Source organism: Dysidea avara, chromosome 12 (genome assembly GCF_963678975.1).
Source record: "Dysidea avara chromosome 12, odDysAvar1.4, whole genome shotgun sequence".
NCBI lineage: Eukaryota > Metazoa > Porifera > Demospongiae > Dictyoceratida > Dysideidae > Dysidea > Dysidea avara.
In genome coordinates this window covers 25,471,738-25,486,515 of record NC_089283.1, presented here as the reverse complement: position 1 = coordinate 25,486,515, position 14,778 = coordinate 25,471,738, and the positions used below count along the sequence as shown (strand labels likewise).

The window sequence follows — 14,778 nt, the reverse complement described above, 5'->3', positions numbered from 1 at the left end:
AACATTTTCCCCCTCGAAATATTTAGGCTATATATGGTATAGCCCAAGCAGTGGTTAATAACAAAGTCACTTGACTGACCTCATGTGTATTAGCTACATACGTTCAAATTAATCACATATTATGGGATAAAAATTTGTATATTCCTATGTGGAATAATCCTTTTCAAAATCAGCATCTCCATTAGCATTTTCAGTAGAATTCAATTATCAATGAAATACACAATTATTATTCACTATGTATCTGCCTTGGGTAACAGAGTAACCTTAATGGGGTTACTGAGAGGGATAGTTTCACTGTATAGGATGTCCTTAGCAGCGATCACAGCTGGTAATGTCCCAGTAGAACTTCTACCAACAGCCACTCTTGATAGACACTCACTGATCACTCTCTCTTCTGTATCTGTTGTAAGCCTCTCCACTATACAGACCTCAACTTTGCATGGCTCTACATTTAGAGACAATGTGATTGTTGTATCACTAAGTTAACAATGTATGTTTTGCAAGGATCCACCCGACAGCCAGTTAGTACATCTGGTTATAGAAGTTAAGTATTCATACAGAAGATACATACACTAATCAAAAAAACACTGCCAACAAGTAATAGTTAGAGATCTACCACGAGGATCTTCATGATTTTAAAAACTCAAGACGAAGCTGAGGTTTTTAAAGCCACAAAGTTGGCACACCACGCCATGAGTACCGTATAACAAGAGGTATTGGCAAAACTAATATTTAGCAATTATAAAATTGCAGATTAAAGGTGTCAACAACAAACGACTTGTGTGGTTTGGCTCAATCACAAGTTCAAAGGGCTGTAATAAACACTACACTTTTACGGCTTCTCCACAAGAAATGTACAGTGAATATTTAGATTGACTGTAAATATTGTGTCAGGCATTTGAACGGAAAGGTCAAGCAGTACTACAAATGAGCCAAATTTCAAGATTGCGAATAAGTGCATTATTCATGAGTTATTAAATGTTTTTGAGGATCCAGCTCAACACATACATACTACAGTGGCTTCCACCACTCATACTACTCTACAGGAAGGTGGCAGCAGCTGTACCTGTCCATGTAGAGTGAGACAGCACAAGAGACACTTGTAAACTGTCAGTGGTTGCTGAAACATTCCTAACTTCTGACGGTTTGGGTTGATAAAAGAGTTGTCGCTGATCAGGATAGGTAACCCTCACGGCCACTCTGTTTAGCTGTGACACATTATGAAGAACAGCTCTGACATGTAACTGCAGTGCTAGACTGGCCACAAATGTTGTAGTATCTCCTCCAGAGCTCTCTTCTTCCACAGGATCAGTAATCTCAGCAGTAGCTTGTCTCAATGGTAACAACTGAGGTAGCTGTAATGATAGTGGCAAATCATCCTATAGGAAGACAAGAGAGGCCATAGAATATATATTCAACTCTATTGTAATTCATTACTCATGTTTCCCAATAATTATCATGAGAAGTAGTAAATTACCAACAATTGTCATGCTATGCTGTCGTGTATGAAGAACTAATACTAACAAAATTTTAGATGTACTAACACTTCCTAGTTGCCCTCCAGCAATTAAAGAGAAGCTTGTATCGTTAAAAGATGAAATAACGATATGAGAACAAAACAAGGAATTACACAACACCTGAATGTTTACTTTATCTAGCAAACATTTTTGTAATAACACACTTGAGATGATATAATGTACTAGTGTATGAATAATTAATGCCAACCCTATCAGCAATGTTCTGCCTACTAACATTGATAATTGGTTGCAGCAGGTTAGCCAGAGCATCATGTGATATTGATATGACGTCATCATCCATCAGCTTCTTTAGGGCAGTTGGGTAGTTCCGCCCACTAGCAGCAAAAAACCTGTAGTACTGATTGGATAAAAGTGATGTAATAATTAGTAAACTGACTAACCGTGATGTCACTAATAACCTCTTTATCATTGACTGTTTCATCTCTGTGAACTGCACACTATCAGAAGTGACAATGTTATACTGTGTTACACTGTATAATCTGGCCACCTCTCTTAACTGACACTTTACCGGTGGTTATTTAGGGCTCTAACTTCTTAGGATTGCAAAGTCTTGGATGACATATCCTCAACCCCACCCCCAAAAAGATGGTCTCTTTTTTACAGCAGGCAGTACGTAAGTCTCTGCCCTACCAAACCTGATGATCAGATAAAATTTTTAGTCCATTTTTGCTACAATAAAAAGTCAGAGGTAAAAATGTATTAACCAGAACCTGTTGGGACCAAAATTTTTATCCTTATTATAGAGGTGTTTCTATTGTGTCCTTATTTGGAGAGTTTGTCAAGAGAAGTGTCCATTGTAATGAACTTCACATCCTTACCTGTCTGTCACATCAAGATTTAACTGCATGGCCAGTAATAGTTGCATGGCATGTGCCACAATCCTCAGTTGTACTACTGAACACAACATGCTATCTTGTTGCCCTGAGTAACCATGTTGTAACTGATATGACAAGGATATCACCTATGGCAACAGAACGTCACATACATACTGTATACAGTTTTAATTTTCATTATTTTCATTTTATAAATATGGCTTTGTGAAATTTCAACTACGAAAGGTTCACACAAACAAGAATAAACTACAGTAGATGTTCCAGTGTACTGGTTAAATGCTACGGCATTTATTACCTTAGTTCAAAAAATTGATATGGCAACTATTCAAACTCAACCACTACTCGATGCTCTTTAAATACTCTTATTTTTAAAATCAATTGGGCACTCCTCAAGTGCACAAACTAATGAAGGTGTAGTAGCATTAGACCAAGTAAATACAGTAAATACAATAAATACAGTAAATAAAGTAAATACAGAAAGTGCAATGGGACAGGGCAGTGTTGCTTGCACAAACATGAAGATGTTGGAAAACAGTAATCCATGAAAACTGTACAAACACCATGATGTATATAACAAACCTCTTCAAGACTATGTACAGCGGTTGCCATGACACTCCTCTGAGGACTAATAGTGGTCAACACAATGTCCTGGGATAACGTCTTCTTCACCTGATGAAATTCATAATATGCAGTACCACACATCAAGGGGAATTACCTCATTTAAGAGCACATGACACCTACACACCATAGCAACATAATGCAATGGAGCACCCAACGTGTGATCTAGTAATGCTGCCTGATTTAGATCACTATTGGTCACAAATGATATCATGGTAACCGTATCCAGGGGATCACCTGATGCACATCTCCATCACTTGGTGAGCATCACATGAGCTGACAGTTGAGCTAGCAACAGCTGATATCCTAACAAGTGTTTTGTGTAGGAATTTCTCTGTAACACTGGAACTTGATGGATCACATGATCTCCTATCTGCAGATCTCATCGCCTACACAAATTTATGATGTCATATTACATCACTGATGATTACTCACATTCAAGCGAGGTACAATATCAGGCAGGGAATCACTCAGGTAGTCATAGTGACGGAACACATGAGAGGGAAATAGTGCAGGTAATGTGGAGCAGTGTTCAGTGGCACTGAATATCAACACCAGTACACACACATCTTAACAAGTTAAGGACTGTACTACACTGTGTGGAATTAGATAGTGTTGTGCCGAGATTGCTGTTTCAGCGTAGGAGTCTCTAAGATAGTGGAAGAAGATCTGGTAAACCATTCTGAATTCCTGGATTTCAGGGATTGCTTGAGGAGAATTTTTTGTTTTGTTTGGAATGTCTGTCGCAGTAGTCCCACAATCTCACAAAAGCTTTGACAGGTGTACAAAGCAAGAGAGTATCTTATTTACACCCACTTTCCTGGCTCCCACAAAAAAAAGAGCTGCTTGCATATTAAACAAGATTAGTCAGGATACAAGCTGGATCATCCACATCTGGTTCAGACGTCATAAAGAAGGGGTGTGTGCTTAGTAACTCAGGAACTAGAGACGCTGTTAGATAACCATGGTTATGGCCAATCATCTTGAAGCACCTACAAAGGATATCATTGTGTAGTCATGATGTTGCCATAGTGATACTCACTTCCAGATGGACACCTTATCCTGGGGATACTTGGACAGGTTGCCTAGCAATGCGTCCACAGTGGTACGTAGTCCACTGGTGCTAGTCAGGTGACTGGAACACAACAACTTGTGAAGTGCCTCTCGAATGTCAGAAGATTTGTCCTGCGGGCAGACAAACAAACAGGCAAACATCACACACTATACACACATACAGTTTCCCAGTAGAACCAGGAGCATAGGAAGCTATTTGTATCTGTGAAGATCTAGAAAGTGAAGCACTGCTTGGAGTCAATGTACAGTGTGTGGTGCACACTCTGAAATGTGAAGCATGAGCCTTCTAGACAGGTCAGCATCTCCCCAAGGAAATTTTGAAGCCCTCTGAGATTGAAGGTGGAATTCTGACTGAAATTACTAAAGTACATTGTTAACTGTAACCTATAGCTGACTGCTCTATTAGAGTACTCAAACTATTGTATAATTCAAGTAACTGAAAAGTGGTCCCAGCCAGTGGAAAGTTCCAATGCCCCTGATAATATTGGGCCACCTATACACTACTCGGGTGTTATCAGTCAGTGCAGGCAAATCTTCCTGGGGCAGGACTAATAACCCACAGGAGGTTGTACTGTGTCTCACAGGTGAAGGTGTGGGCAGTTAAAAGTCCCACCAGTATTGTGACACATGGATAGTTTGCTTAGACACTACACATACACAAATAAAGCCATACATACAGACAGACGGACTACCTTCAAAACATTTAGTACTGGTTCCAGTTGGTCCTCACGCAGTGTGATGTTACTGCTCACACGACCAACACATGAAATAGAATGAAGCCTGAGGGTACATCATGGGGTAGGTGGCATTAATAAGGATCACATACCGTACAGCCTCTATCTCATCATTAAACATGTCAACTAGGAAGTCGAGACAAAGAGCAGCAAACCGGGAACACCCAGAACTCAGCTGGCAAATGGATTCAATTGCAGCTTTACGCACCTCTAAACATACAAATTAATCAATTTAATCTACTAACTCTGACTAGCTATAATTATTAGCTACAGTTCTAATACAAAATAAGTCAGATTAGGACCAGTATCCTGATTACAAAGATGACCTGATATTCCATACTAAGGGTTAGTTTGGGGCCTTAACTAAGTGTCTGGATTATGTAGGTGTCCTCAAGTATCCACATTAACATGCTCCCAGCACAGGTTTCAAACTGACTACTTTTTGTAAAGATCGAGGCACTCTAATAGAACAGTCAGTTGTTTTGTTTCATGTACACACTGAGATTATTGGTTAAATATACCTCCAGATTAATTCTTAAATTTTTCTCCCTGGGGAAGCATACCCCCAGACCCCCTAGGTGCAGCATAATGTGTGTTCTTCTACAATGCACCTACTGCAAATTTACTGCAAACTTTGTCGCTCCATCCCTGCTCCATCGCTTACCCATGTATTCATCCTCCAAACTCTGTACAAAGGCACCACACGCCCCCTGGTTTATCAGAATGACCTCATTCTTGTTGACTGCTCCACCTTGGGGAATCCCCTGGCCCCACTTCTTCCCAGAATCCCACTCCATGCTGCCTCCTGATTGATACATTTCTCGTTGACGTTCATGATCACTCTTCACATGCTGCCATGACAACGTTACATCACGTGACATCATTATGCACATCACACCCACCTTCAAATGAGACATCAGTTTCTTATCAAGTGTTTGTTCCAGGAACTTGAACGTGACTCCATTAAAAGTGCCCTGGTCATCAAGGGTGAATGTGAGCATAGCATGTGTGAATCACCATGTTGAACCTCTCTGTAATGAACACTGTGGGACCGAGAATTTTAGCCCTAACTTTTACAACAAACACGTTGTCCAAATCAGACCAGTTGGAGCCCAAATTTTCGTCTTTATTATGGAGGTGTTTTCTATTGTGTTCTTAATTTGGAGAGGTTCAATGGTAAAATTAAACCACACCATACCATCAATTTGGCTGCCAACATCCGCACTTTCATAGAGGAGTCATTGATCTATAGTAATGTATCCTAATTAATTCACACACCAGTAACAAATGACACACAATGCACCTTGTCACAAATCTTCACAAACGCATCATCCAGTACATTGATCTCAACACTGCTGTCTTTCACTGCTACCTTCCTAATATGAGGAGGCCATTTATCAACACCTTATTGTGTTTGTTTTCATGCAACATTACTTTGTCCCTAACAAGTTCCCCAGTTGCCATAGCAACCTGGCTGCTTGGAGTCTGACTTGTTCACTGTCATCGTATATTGCTGAGGACACCTTTAGTAACCATAGCAACAGTAGATGGTGTACAGATACAATTACAATTATATAAATAATAACACTGATATGAAAAGCTACTGAAATTCTGACAAAGAATATTGTACAGTGGATCAAACACCTTTGTCCCTAAAAATGTTCAGATAAGTGAAATCGTTTAGATAACTGAAGCCCATTAATTTATTATGTATAACTTACAATTACTGTAATAAAACAGCCATTTTGGTATTCGGATAACTGAGGTTCAGATAAGTCAGGGATCCACTGTACCTGTAAGACTTCTGAGATGCTTAAAAGATTTATAGTTTTACTCCATGAAAATTAGGCCACAAGAGAATTACCTGATAGTTCATGTACCAAACCTGTCACAGGCTAGGAACTTGTTGCTTATTTGTTTACATATCCTTCTATGCAAATAGCAAGTAGTTCCTGATCCTTAAAAAAGATACACCATAATTGGTCTCCTTTGTAGCAATTACAACAAAATCATACACTACCCATCTGGCTAGAGTGATTGATTCAAATTATTTCATTTTGTGTATGTATTCCTGTATATTTCCATAAATACACCACATCACGGGTATTTTGTAATTATCCAGTGTCTAATGGACTTAGGGACAAGAAGTGTTCAGATACCATATATAGTAGGGATGCTTGGCGGGAGAAAACTTTGACAAATTTGTCATGATAGGATTGTAGAAAGTAAAGTTTGGTGACTTTGTCAGTAGCTTGAAATGACATGGCAGATTACAGCTTGGCAAAATACCACTCACTCACCAAACTCTACAGTAAATGATAACTGACTGGAGCTCATTTTTATATTGCATGAGCTTTGTTCAAATACTAATACATTACTCAGGGGTGGATCTAGGAGCTGCCAAGGGGAGGGGCACAAACAGGTTAAGTTGTGTAGGTGGCTTGGAAGAGCAGATAGTTGCTGTAATTTTTGAAATAACAAATAATCATCTCTTAGTAGTGTCTCACTATTGGTTTTAGGCAATGGATGTGGTAAACACCAGCAATACGATAATTATTTTAGAGCAGCTTAGTACCACAGAGGTGCTGGGTGACAGTTTGACAGCTGCTTTCAATAAATGCATATTTTTCATGAGTTATATAAATTGATTTTGGCCTAACAAACTTAGTATTTCATCCACGGGAGAGGGTGGGGGCATGCTGGATCTACTCTAATAAAACGTTCACCAACAAAACAATGTTATACTAGTAGTGGTGAGATAGTACAATAGTGATGTGTGAACAAGTAAATTTGCTTGTTTATCAAACAACAAAATTTTAATCCACACAATACATTAGCAATAATCATAGCTAAGTTACCATGCGACACAGTGGAAAACCCCAATGTCTTGGATCCATATTGCTTACTGATACTAATACAACCCCACAAGAGATATGAACATAGACAAGTTATCATTGACAGTCATAATAAACCTTCTTACTAACTCACCTCTTTGTACACTGACAGCTCCAATACTGAGCTACTATTGGTTGCTATGGTTGACTATATATAGTAACATAGTTACAAGTGATGACATTATAACAGTCATTACCATGGCTTCTAGAGCTGCCCTTCTTACTCTGCTGTCACCGTCGCTGAGACAATGTGTCACCATAGCAATCAGTGATGTTGGATCAGAGGAGGAAGATATGACATAGCCAATCAGATTCAAGCACACTGCTCTGACAGTATGATGGATGCTACTGATGTGCTGTAACCAAGACATCACCATAGCAACCACCTCCAACCAATACTCACCTCTTCGGCAACATTTAAAGCAGTTTGATGTAACTCTTTCTAGTAAACACCACATGCTAATCCAGGCACACACACACACACACACACACACACACACAGTAACATACTTCAGATGAGAAGTGAGCAGTGATTTGATGAAGTGTCTCTATAGCATATGACTTGACTGCTGGGGAACCTGTATATCAATATCATACGGTAAGTTTTAACCAGGATATTGTAGTCATCAACCTGGCTAAGGAGCTGATACATACAAGTTACTACCCAGGGCTCCCCCAAAGACTTTGGAGGGCCCAGAGCAAAGTATGATAGTGACGCCCCTACATACAGTTGCAAAAAGGCCCCCCAAAAGGATTGCTCCAGTTGCCCTCCTCTGTGGGCAGCCCTGTTTCTAACCCACACATACACTTTGAACAAGTCAAACTGTATATTTAGCCCATCACTACACATCTGATTATACCAAGGTGAATAAGTTAACCAGAACTGTTTAGAGGGTAACTCAAGTTGTTCAACTCTCTATTATCATCCTACAACTTTGCTGAACGCAATAAGTAATTTGTCTAGCTAAGCATGCAATTGACCACAACTCATTACTTTGTAGATGACACAATACTCCAACAAGAAAGAACAGTTTTGCTGATTATCGAGTAGTTAAAATATTCAATAAATCAATCACAATTCTAATGGTTGCCAATGTCATGCACAGTTCAGACAGGAAATTTACAAATGTTAGAAAATTTGTGAAAGCACCTGTCCTGTAGTTACATAGCCCATTGGACATGTACAGTAAAATAACAATAGTGTAAGTAAAAGAACTCCAACAAAAAAAAGGATACGTTCTATTTCTAAGTTAGTACTAGTCCAGTATTAGTATAAGGTAACTACATTATTGCATCATTTATCCTACAACATCACTATTCAGTGGTGGATCCGGGGTGGGACTCCCCCCCCCACAAAAAAAAATCAACAAGTTTGAGATACTCTAATAGAGCAAATACTCTAATAGAACAGTCACCACACACACAGAATCCTGCTGAGCAAAACTAGCATCTGCAGCAATATCTCATGCTTGGAAACACTTCAGCAACTAAAATGCAGATGATTCATTCTTTAGACTCGCAGTTAGCTCAGCTGTACTAATGACTGTCACTTATCCCTGTCATACAACTCTTCATCAATGCAGTCCACTTGGAAGCTTAGATTTGTGCATAAAACTGCCCTACATTAATTTTTTCAGTCTTGAAACATATAAAATAGCTTCAGCGTCTGGGGGCATTATACATACTACCTAGTCTCGCATGGCCAGACCTCTTTTTCTCGCTACGGCGCTTATCGATTATAATTATAAGCACCTGCCAGGGTCTGATCCAGAATCAATATGTCAACTCAATTTCCCACCCCAAGCTAGAGCTTAGGGTGTTTAATCAACTTCCTTCTAAACTTCAAGCCACGTAAGCACTAGAACTGCCATGAATGATTGCTGGTAGTGGTGATGAGAGACACTGAGGCTACTGTTGAAACGGACACGGAACAATTCTTTGTGAAAACAAAAAGGCTAAAGGAAAACTGACCAAGGAATCCTTTTCAACCTCAGAAAACTAACCTCAGTGTATCTCATCACCTTGTTCATGGAATTTCCAGTGCGTACATGGCTTGAAATTTAAAAGAAAGCATATGTTTTATGACGAAAGTTGATTAAACACCCCAAGCTCTACTCTAGCTTGGCATATTGGTTCCAGACCAGATCCTTCTTCGAGCAGGCGTTTATAATTATTGATAAGCGCTGTGCTGAGAAAAAGCGGTCTGGCCATGTGAGACTACCTACTACCCAGTCTCACGTGTCAGACAGTCTGTGTAGGGGTGGCACTGTTGCACACATTCCATGACCACTACCTTCCAGAATGTTGGCAGAACCAATCGGATCAAAACAATACTATGATGTAATCTCATTGCATTCCAGTGAGTTCACGGAAAGTGTGCAACAGTGACCAGATGGTTTATTTACCACCCCCACACAAACCATCTGGCACGCGAGACTACCTACTACCCTGGTGCACCCCCTTGCCAAACCCTTGCCAAACCCTGGTGTTATCCGACTCTTTTCAGGACCCAAACTTTCTACTGCATTACTGTTGACTGCTGTGGTAGTAAATGCATATATCCCTATAGAATGACTCTTCTACATCCAATCCATCCAGTCTTTTTGAGAATATGTAATTCCTATATAGTTGCTTATATACTCTAATATAACACACATCACATTTCAGACAGACAGACACTCACTATTATCAACAAAATGAAGTAACATGTTCTTAACACAACCATCTAGTGAAGGACCAGACAATACAATTTGGCGGAATATTCTTAACAAGACGAGGGGTATTGGTTCATTATCAGAGAAACTCTTCCATAATATACTGATATGATTTAGAGCCTTCTCTGGCTCACTGGAGTAATAATGTACATTGTGCTCAGTTACGCGTAACAGTGTGGATAGTGTCACCTCTGCACTACCTTGTGGCTGCGCGTCAAATAGAAATAACTCGGGTTTGTGTCCACCCGAGGGATCAGATAAAGAAAGTTTAAGAGTTTTTGAGACATGATCATCGATGGATTTCACATCAGTCACAACGGCGCTTCGCTGACTGCTAGTTCGCTTTCTATCCATCGCTGTAGCGCGCGCTAATTAAGAACAACAAACAAGGTGCGCGTTAATTAAAACTACTTGCTTATCGATCGGTAAGATGTTGCTTGTACTATCAGACGAGCATAGAGAACACTTGAAATTTCTTACTCAAGTTGACTCCAAAGGTTAGTGCGGTTAAGTGTAAGGTTATAATAGCTTGTTCCAGTTGTTAACGAGTTCTGCAAGTTATCACTGGACTTTATTCAGAGGGGAGTGAATCGTAAAGTGTACCAGAGTGCAGCTCGTGAGTTGTTACTATACATGATGTGTTCATGTCAGTGTTGACTGGCTGATTTCAGAGAAGTTGGGTGTTGACGTGGATACAATACAACATGGAGTTGAAGGATTAATGTACCTTCTGACTGAGTGTTCTAAACTGATGGTACGTGTTTGTGTGGTCTTGTCACCTCTATTGCACTTGTTGCTTATTAAATGTCTTTCCGCAATCCACAAGTAGGCATTCCAGCCCGATTTTTAAATTTTGGAAAAATGGACTTTTTATATGCTCAATAGATAGAGTATTGATTGTTGATCTCAGAAATATATAGTTTGTTGGGTTGGAATTAACTACTTTGGCATGCACAGTGCTTTAAAACTTACTCTTTTTTTTGCCACGGGGCTACGCATACATTTTAAAAGGAAAAATGGCACAATTGAATCAGGAAGCCATCTAGCAATCTTGACTGTATTGAAACTGCAGTTGCTTCTAGCTGCAAGTTTGTACATGTAATGAGAGTAACTTCAGATGTTATCGGATCTCAGTGATCTTTGTATGCTTTGTGGTGAGCAAATATGTTTCACCCACTGCACACTTCTCAATACAATGGTGTATACCCATAGGTAAGTGGCTATCTCAAGCAAGTAAAAACATCAAGTTAACAACTTATAAAGGTAAACAACTAAAGTGGAGGTGCCACAATACCTAAGGTGGAGTTGTGGTTTCAATTATGGCATTGTTATGCTGACTTTGAAGTGGTTTATACTTTTGAGCTGATGACACAGCCATCAGAAAATTGCTCTGGAGCTGAAAATCGTTAACCCGAGCGAAGTAACTACGCACTTTAAAGTAAGCACCAGTGACTACCTTCCACCCGACGGTACGTTTTTTTTTAAGTTTTAAATTATTCTACATACATTACAAGGCTTAAAAATATTACAAAACAACACAAAACTTACTTATATGTAACGCACACGACAAAACTAAGATTTTCATGATGATCAGCGTGTGGACAAACCCCATAGCCTCATTGGAGCTCGGAATATGGAGCAATCCCAACGAGTTGTTGTTTTGTGCCAGGGTTCTATTGGGGAATATACGGAGAAATTTTTTATTAAAGAATCTTAGATACTGGAATGCCTACTATAAGTGTGGGTTAGCTGGGATCTAGGTGATGAGATTTGATTGTTTTACCTCCTTGTAATTTAGCAATAACATCACAACTATTATGTACAAAGAAAACAGCTAAAGCCACTCCACTCTGTTTCCTGTCCACCACTCGCATTTGAACTGTCAGCTCTTAAATGTTTCATTATTTCATTCTCTTCCACATTGTTTCTGGTTTTTCTTAGTTGTCAGCTCACTGTCAGTGTACTATCAAGTCGACACAAATTTGTATTATTACTGCAACCATAGATATTATATATTACGTACCCGGGATTGCATACTTCGTTAACACTTATCAACACACCAATCCTCGTTGTACTTCAATATACGGTATTCTGTTAGTAATCGTGAACATTTGATATGAAAGATTTAGTCTCTTCAGCATTTAGTAGAGCACTCAATAGACTGCATTACCAGGAAAACGTTTGAAATACAGCATAAGCATCGTGAACGTGATTTTACAAGCCTTAAACTGGCCACCATATTTCATCAAATAACAACTCAAAAAACCAGGCTACAATCATCATGCCAATCTTAAACCATTCGTCTGTGTCCACTCGACCAACAGCATCATAGTAAGTGATATATTTAGCCATTTAACAAGAGCTGAGATCCCCAAACACGAGCCCAAACACCTTCCAACAACATGAAGCAAATACCGCTTTGTACCACTCGACTCCTGCCGATTTACTGGCTTTGACACTTAGCTGATCAGGATCTGTCCTCTAGCCATTGGAACTGTAGAGGGTAGCAGATATGATGTTGTTGAACTTCAGTACCATGCTGCCTAGTACAACACTTGCACAGTACACTACAAAGGAGAAGTGTTAATGAGTACAACAAGGATTGTTCCTTTGAAAACCGGCGGTATGCAATCCTGGGTACATAGTATATAATATCTATGCTGCAACTTAAGAGATGAAGGTACAAGCTGAAAATGTCTTAGGGCAGTTTGCTATGGTTGTGCCCCGACAAATATTAACTTGATAAGCTGCCACTTGTACTGAAGTAATGGAAATGGATTGCCCACCCGCAAGCAAATATGCCTGAGAGGAACCGGAAACAGAATTTATTTGGAGTGGCCTAACTACTGTACATGTAAAATTATAAATTGTTTAAATCAACTGCTATAATGATACAGTTAGTGATAATGGATAATGTTTTAATAAAATTGTGATGCTGCATGTTTATCATATAGCTGGAAAGTTTGGCAGGAGGAAAGTTATTTGGTCAGTGAGCAGTGTTTCATCCTCCAAATCATTTGTCCAATACAAATCTGTATTAGTTCTAAGAAATTTGCCAAACCTTGTTCTCACCAAATCCTATCATGGCAAATTCATCAAAGTTTCCTCCAGCCCAGCTATACGGTATTGGTTTCTCATCCCCATCAGCTTTGCCATTCTCTTTATTATGTCAAGCATTTTTGATATCAGTGACCATGGAACCAGGACTAAGAATTGTTGTCCATTTGTATTATAGAGGTTTCTCTCTGTCAGAGGTAAAATTGTATGGAGCCAAATATATCGATACTGAAATTTTGGTCTTTATTATGGAGATTGTTGCATTCTTCACTGTAATGATTGTTGTGTTACTTCCTCTTAGTTGTCTGAACTTGACTTCCATGACTCTATCATGACTCTGGGGTTTAGTGAGGAAATCAACAAAGTGTTGTTACAGGTGAGTGTATGATGGTAATACAACAGTGGTTAGGTTGTTAATCACAAGATCCCAGATATATCCCATTTGTGCATTCATCTTTGAGTTTATAGACTGTCCTACTACTCATCAACAATGTTTTGTTACCACCATTAGTCTATCTCCAAGGTTTACCATTATACCCAACTAGCATATGTAAGAAACTTTACTATTCACATTGTTCCTCCATGTTTCACATAACAGGTGAGGTTCAGGTAGCTTAGGAATTCAGCTTCCACACCTTCACCTGTGTGACATGGTACAGTCTCCTAGTCCTTAAGATTTGCCTGCATAGCACCTGGAATGTTTCAAGGGACTTTGTGTAGTGTTGTTGCATCATTACATGGCATGTTTAATGTAACATGCTACTCCCAGATTTACCTTGACAACCGCAAAGAGGTCAGAAATATTGTGTCTCAACTAACTATTGGGCTACCAAACTATCACAACCTGGAATGGAGATTTGACATTCAGGTATACTATTACGCCTCTTTCAAACTTTACATTCCAATTCCAATCCAGCTAGCCAGCAGGTCATTGCACAGACAGACGGAACCTCAAGTGTTACTCAAACTCCATACTATACAGAATGGTAAAGTGTACTAGTGTTGTGGAAGATATGTCAGTCTTGTGACCAAATGGATCTTCCCCTTTGTCATAAGTGTCCAGTCTAAAAATGGCGTCTACTATATCCTTCAGGCTGAATATCTGATTTTTTTTTCTTTTAGGAGAGTCCAAATACCAGCTGATGCAGACTGACCCAGTGAACTTACTCCATCTAACACGCACCCTGGAGGCAGCCCTTAATGAAGTGAAATCACAACATTGTCGTCGAATAATGAGGAACATTAAATAGAATAAGAGACCTCATGTGATTGTGTGTGATGTTTTCTGACACATTAATTTTTTAATGTTAAACTAC

General features: G+C 39.3%; 2 protein-coding genes across 3 annotated transcripts; one reads left to right on the top strand and one right to left on the bottom strand.

The window, feature by feature from the left end:
* Positions 1-47: 47 nt before the first annotated feature.
* On the bottom strand, positions 48-10,802 carry LOC136240118 (integrator complex subunit 4-like). 2 transcript variants are annotated; one of them, XM_066030967.1, is made up of 23 exons: positions 10,375-10,802; positions 8,202-8,269; positions 8,095-8,133; positions 7,889-8,047; positions 7,786-7,839; positions 6,232-6,320; positions 6,101-6,173; positions 5,996-6,043; positions 5,700-5,771; positions 5,462-5,648; positions 4,890-5,007; positions 4,756-4,843; positions 4,032-4,174; positions 3,866-3,981; positions 3,425-3,558; positions 3,227-3,378; positions 3,087-3,180; positions 2,951-3,040; positions 2,357-2,499; positions 1,919-1,975; positions 1,753-1,867; positions 1,067-1,379; positions 48-445 (listed from the first exon to the last, which is right to left on the bottom strand). In XM_066030967.1, the coding sequence occupies exons 1-23, from the start codon at positions 10,757-10,759 to the stop codon at positions 234-236; spliced, it is 2,949 nt and encodes a 982-aa protein (XP_065887039.1). In that variant the 5' UTR covers positions 10,760-10,802; the 3' UTR covers positions 48-233. The 2 variants fall into 2 exon arrangements, with proteins under 2 accessions (XP_065887039.1, XP_065887040.1); XM_066030968.1 differs by lacking the exon at positions 10,375-10,802 and having other exon boundaries at positions 55-445; positions 8,095-8,129; positions 8,202-8,220.
* On the top strand, positions 10,749-14,774 carry LOC136240120 (COMM domain-containing protein 2-like). The gene is made up of 7 exons (XM_066030970.1): positions 10,749-10,902; positions 10,944-11,021; positions 11,077-11,159; positions 13,764-13,838; positions 14,232-14,330; positions 14,379-14,448; positions 14,585-14,774. Exons 1-7 carry the CDS (start codon positions 10,836-10,838, stop codon positions 14,710-14,712), a joined length of 600 nt encoding a protein of 199 aa, XP_065887042.1. The 5' UTR covers positions 10,749-10,835; the 3' UTR covers positions 14,713-14,774.
* Positions 14,775-14,778: the final 4 nt, after the last annotated feature.

Coding starts and splice junctions, on each gene's coding strand:
- LOC136240120 (XM_066030970.1), top strand. CDS start 10,836: ATGTTGCTTGTACTATCAGACGAGCATAGAGAACACTTGAAATTTCTT. Junction 10,903..10,943: donor TACTCAAGTTGACTCCAAAG/GTTAGTGCGGTT, acceptor AGCTTGTTCCAG/TTGTTAACGAGTTCTGCAAG. Junction 14,449..14,584: donor ACTCCATACTATACAGAATG/GTAAAGTGTACT, acceptor TTTTTCTTTTAG/GAGAGTCCAAATACCAGCTG.
- LOC136240118 (XM_066030967.1), bottom strand. CDS start 10,759: ATGGATAGAAAGCGAACTAGCAGTCAGCGAAGCGCCGTTGTGACTGAT. Junction 6,321..7,785: donor AGCTGTCAGTGTACAAAGAG/GTGAGTTAGTAA, acceptor TGGTTACTAAAG/GTGTCCTCAGCAATATACGA. Junction 3,379..3,424: donor ATATTGTACCTCGCTTGAAT/GTGAGTAATCAT, acceptor AAATTTGTGTAG/GCGATGAGATCTGCAGATAG.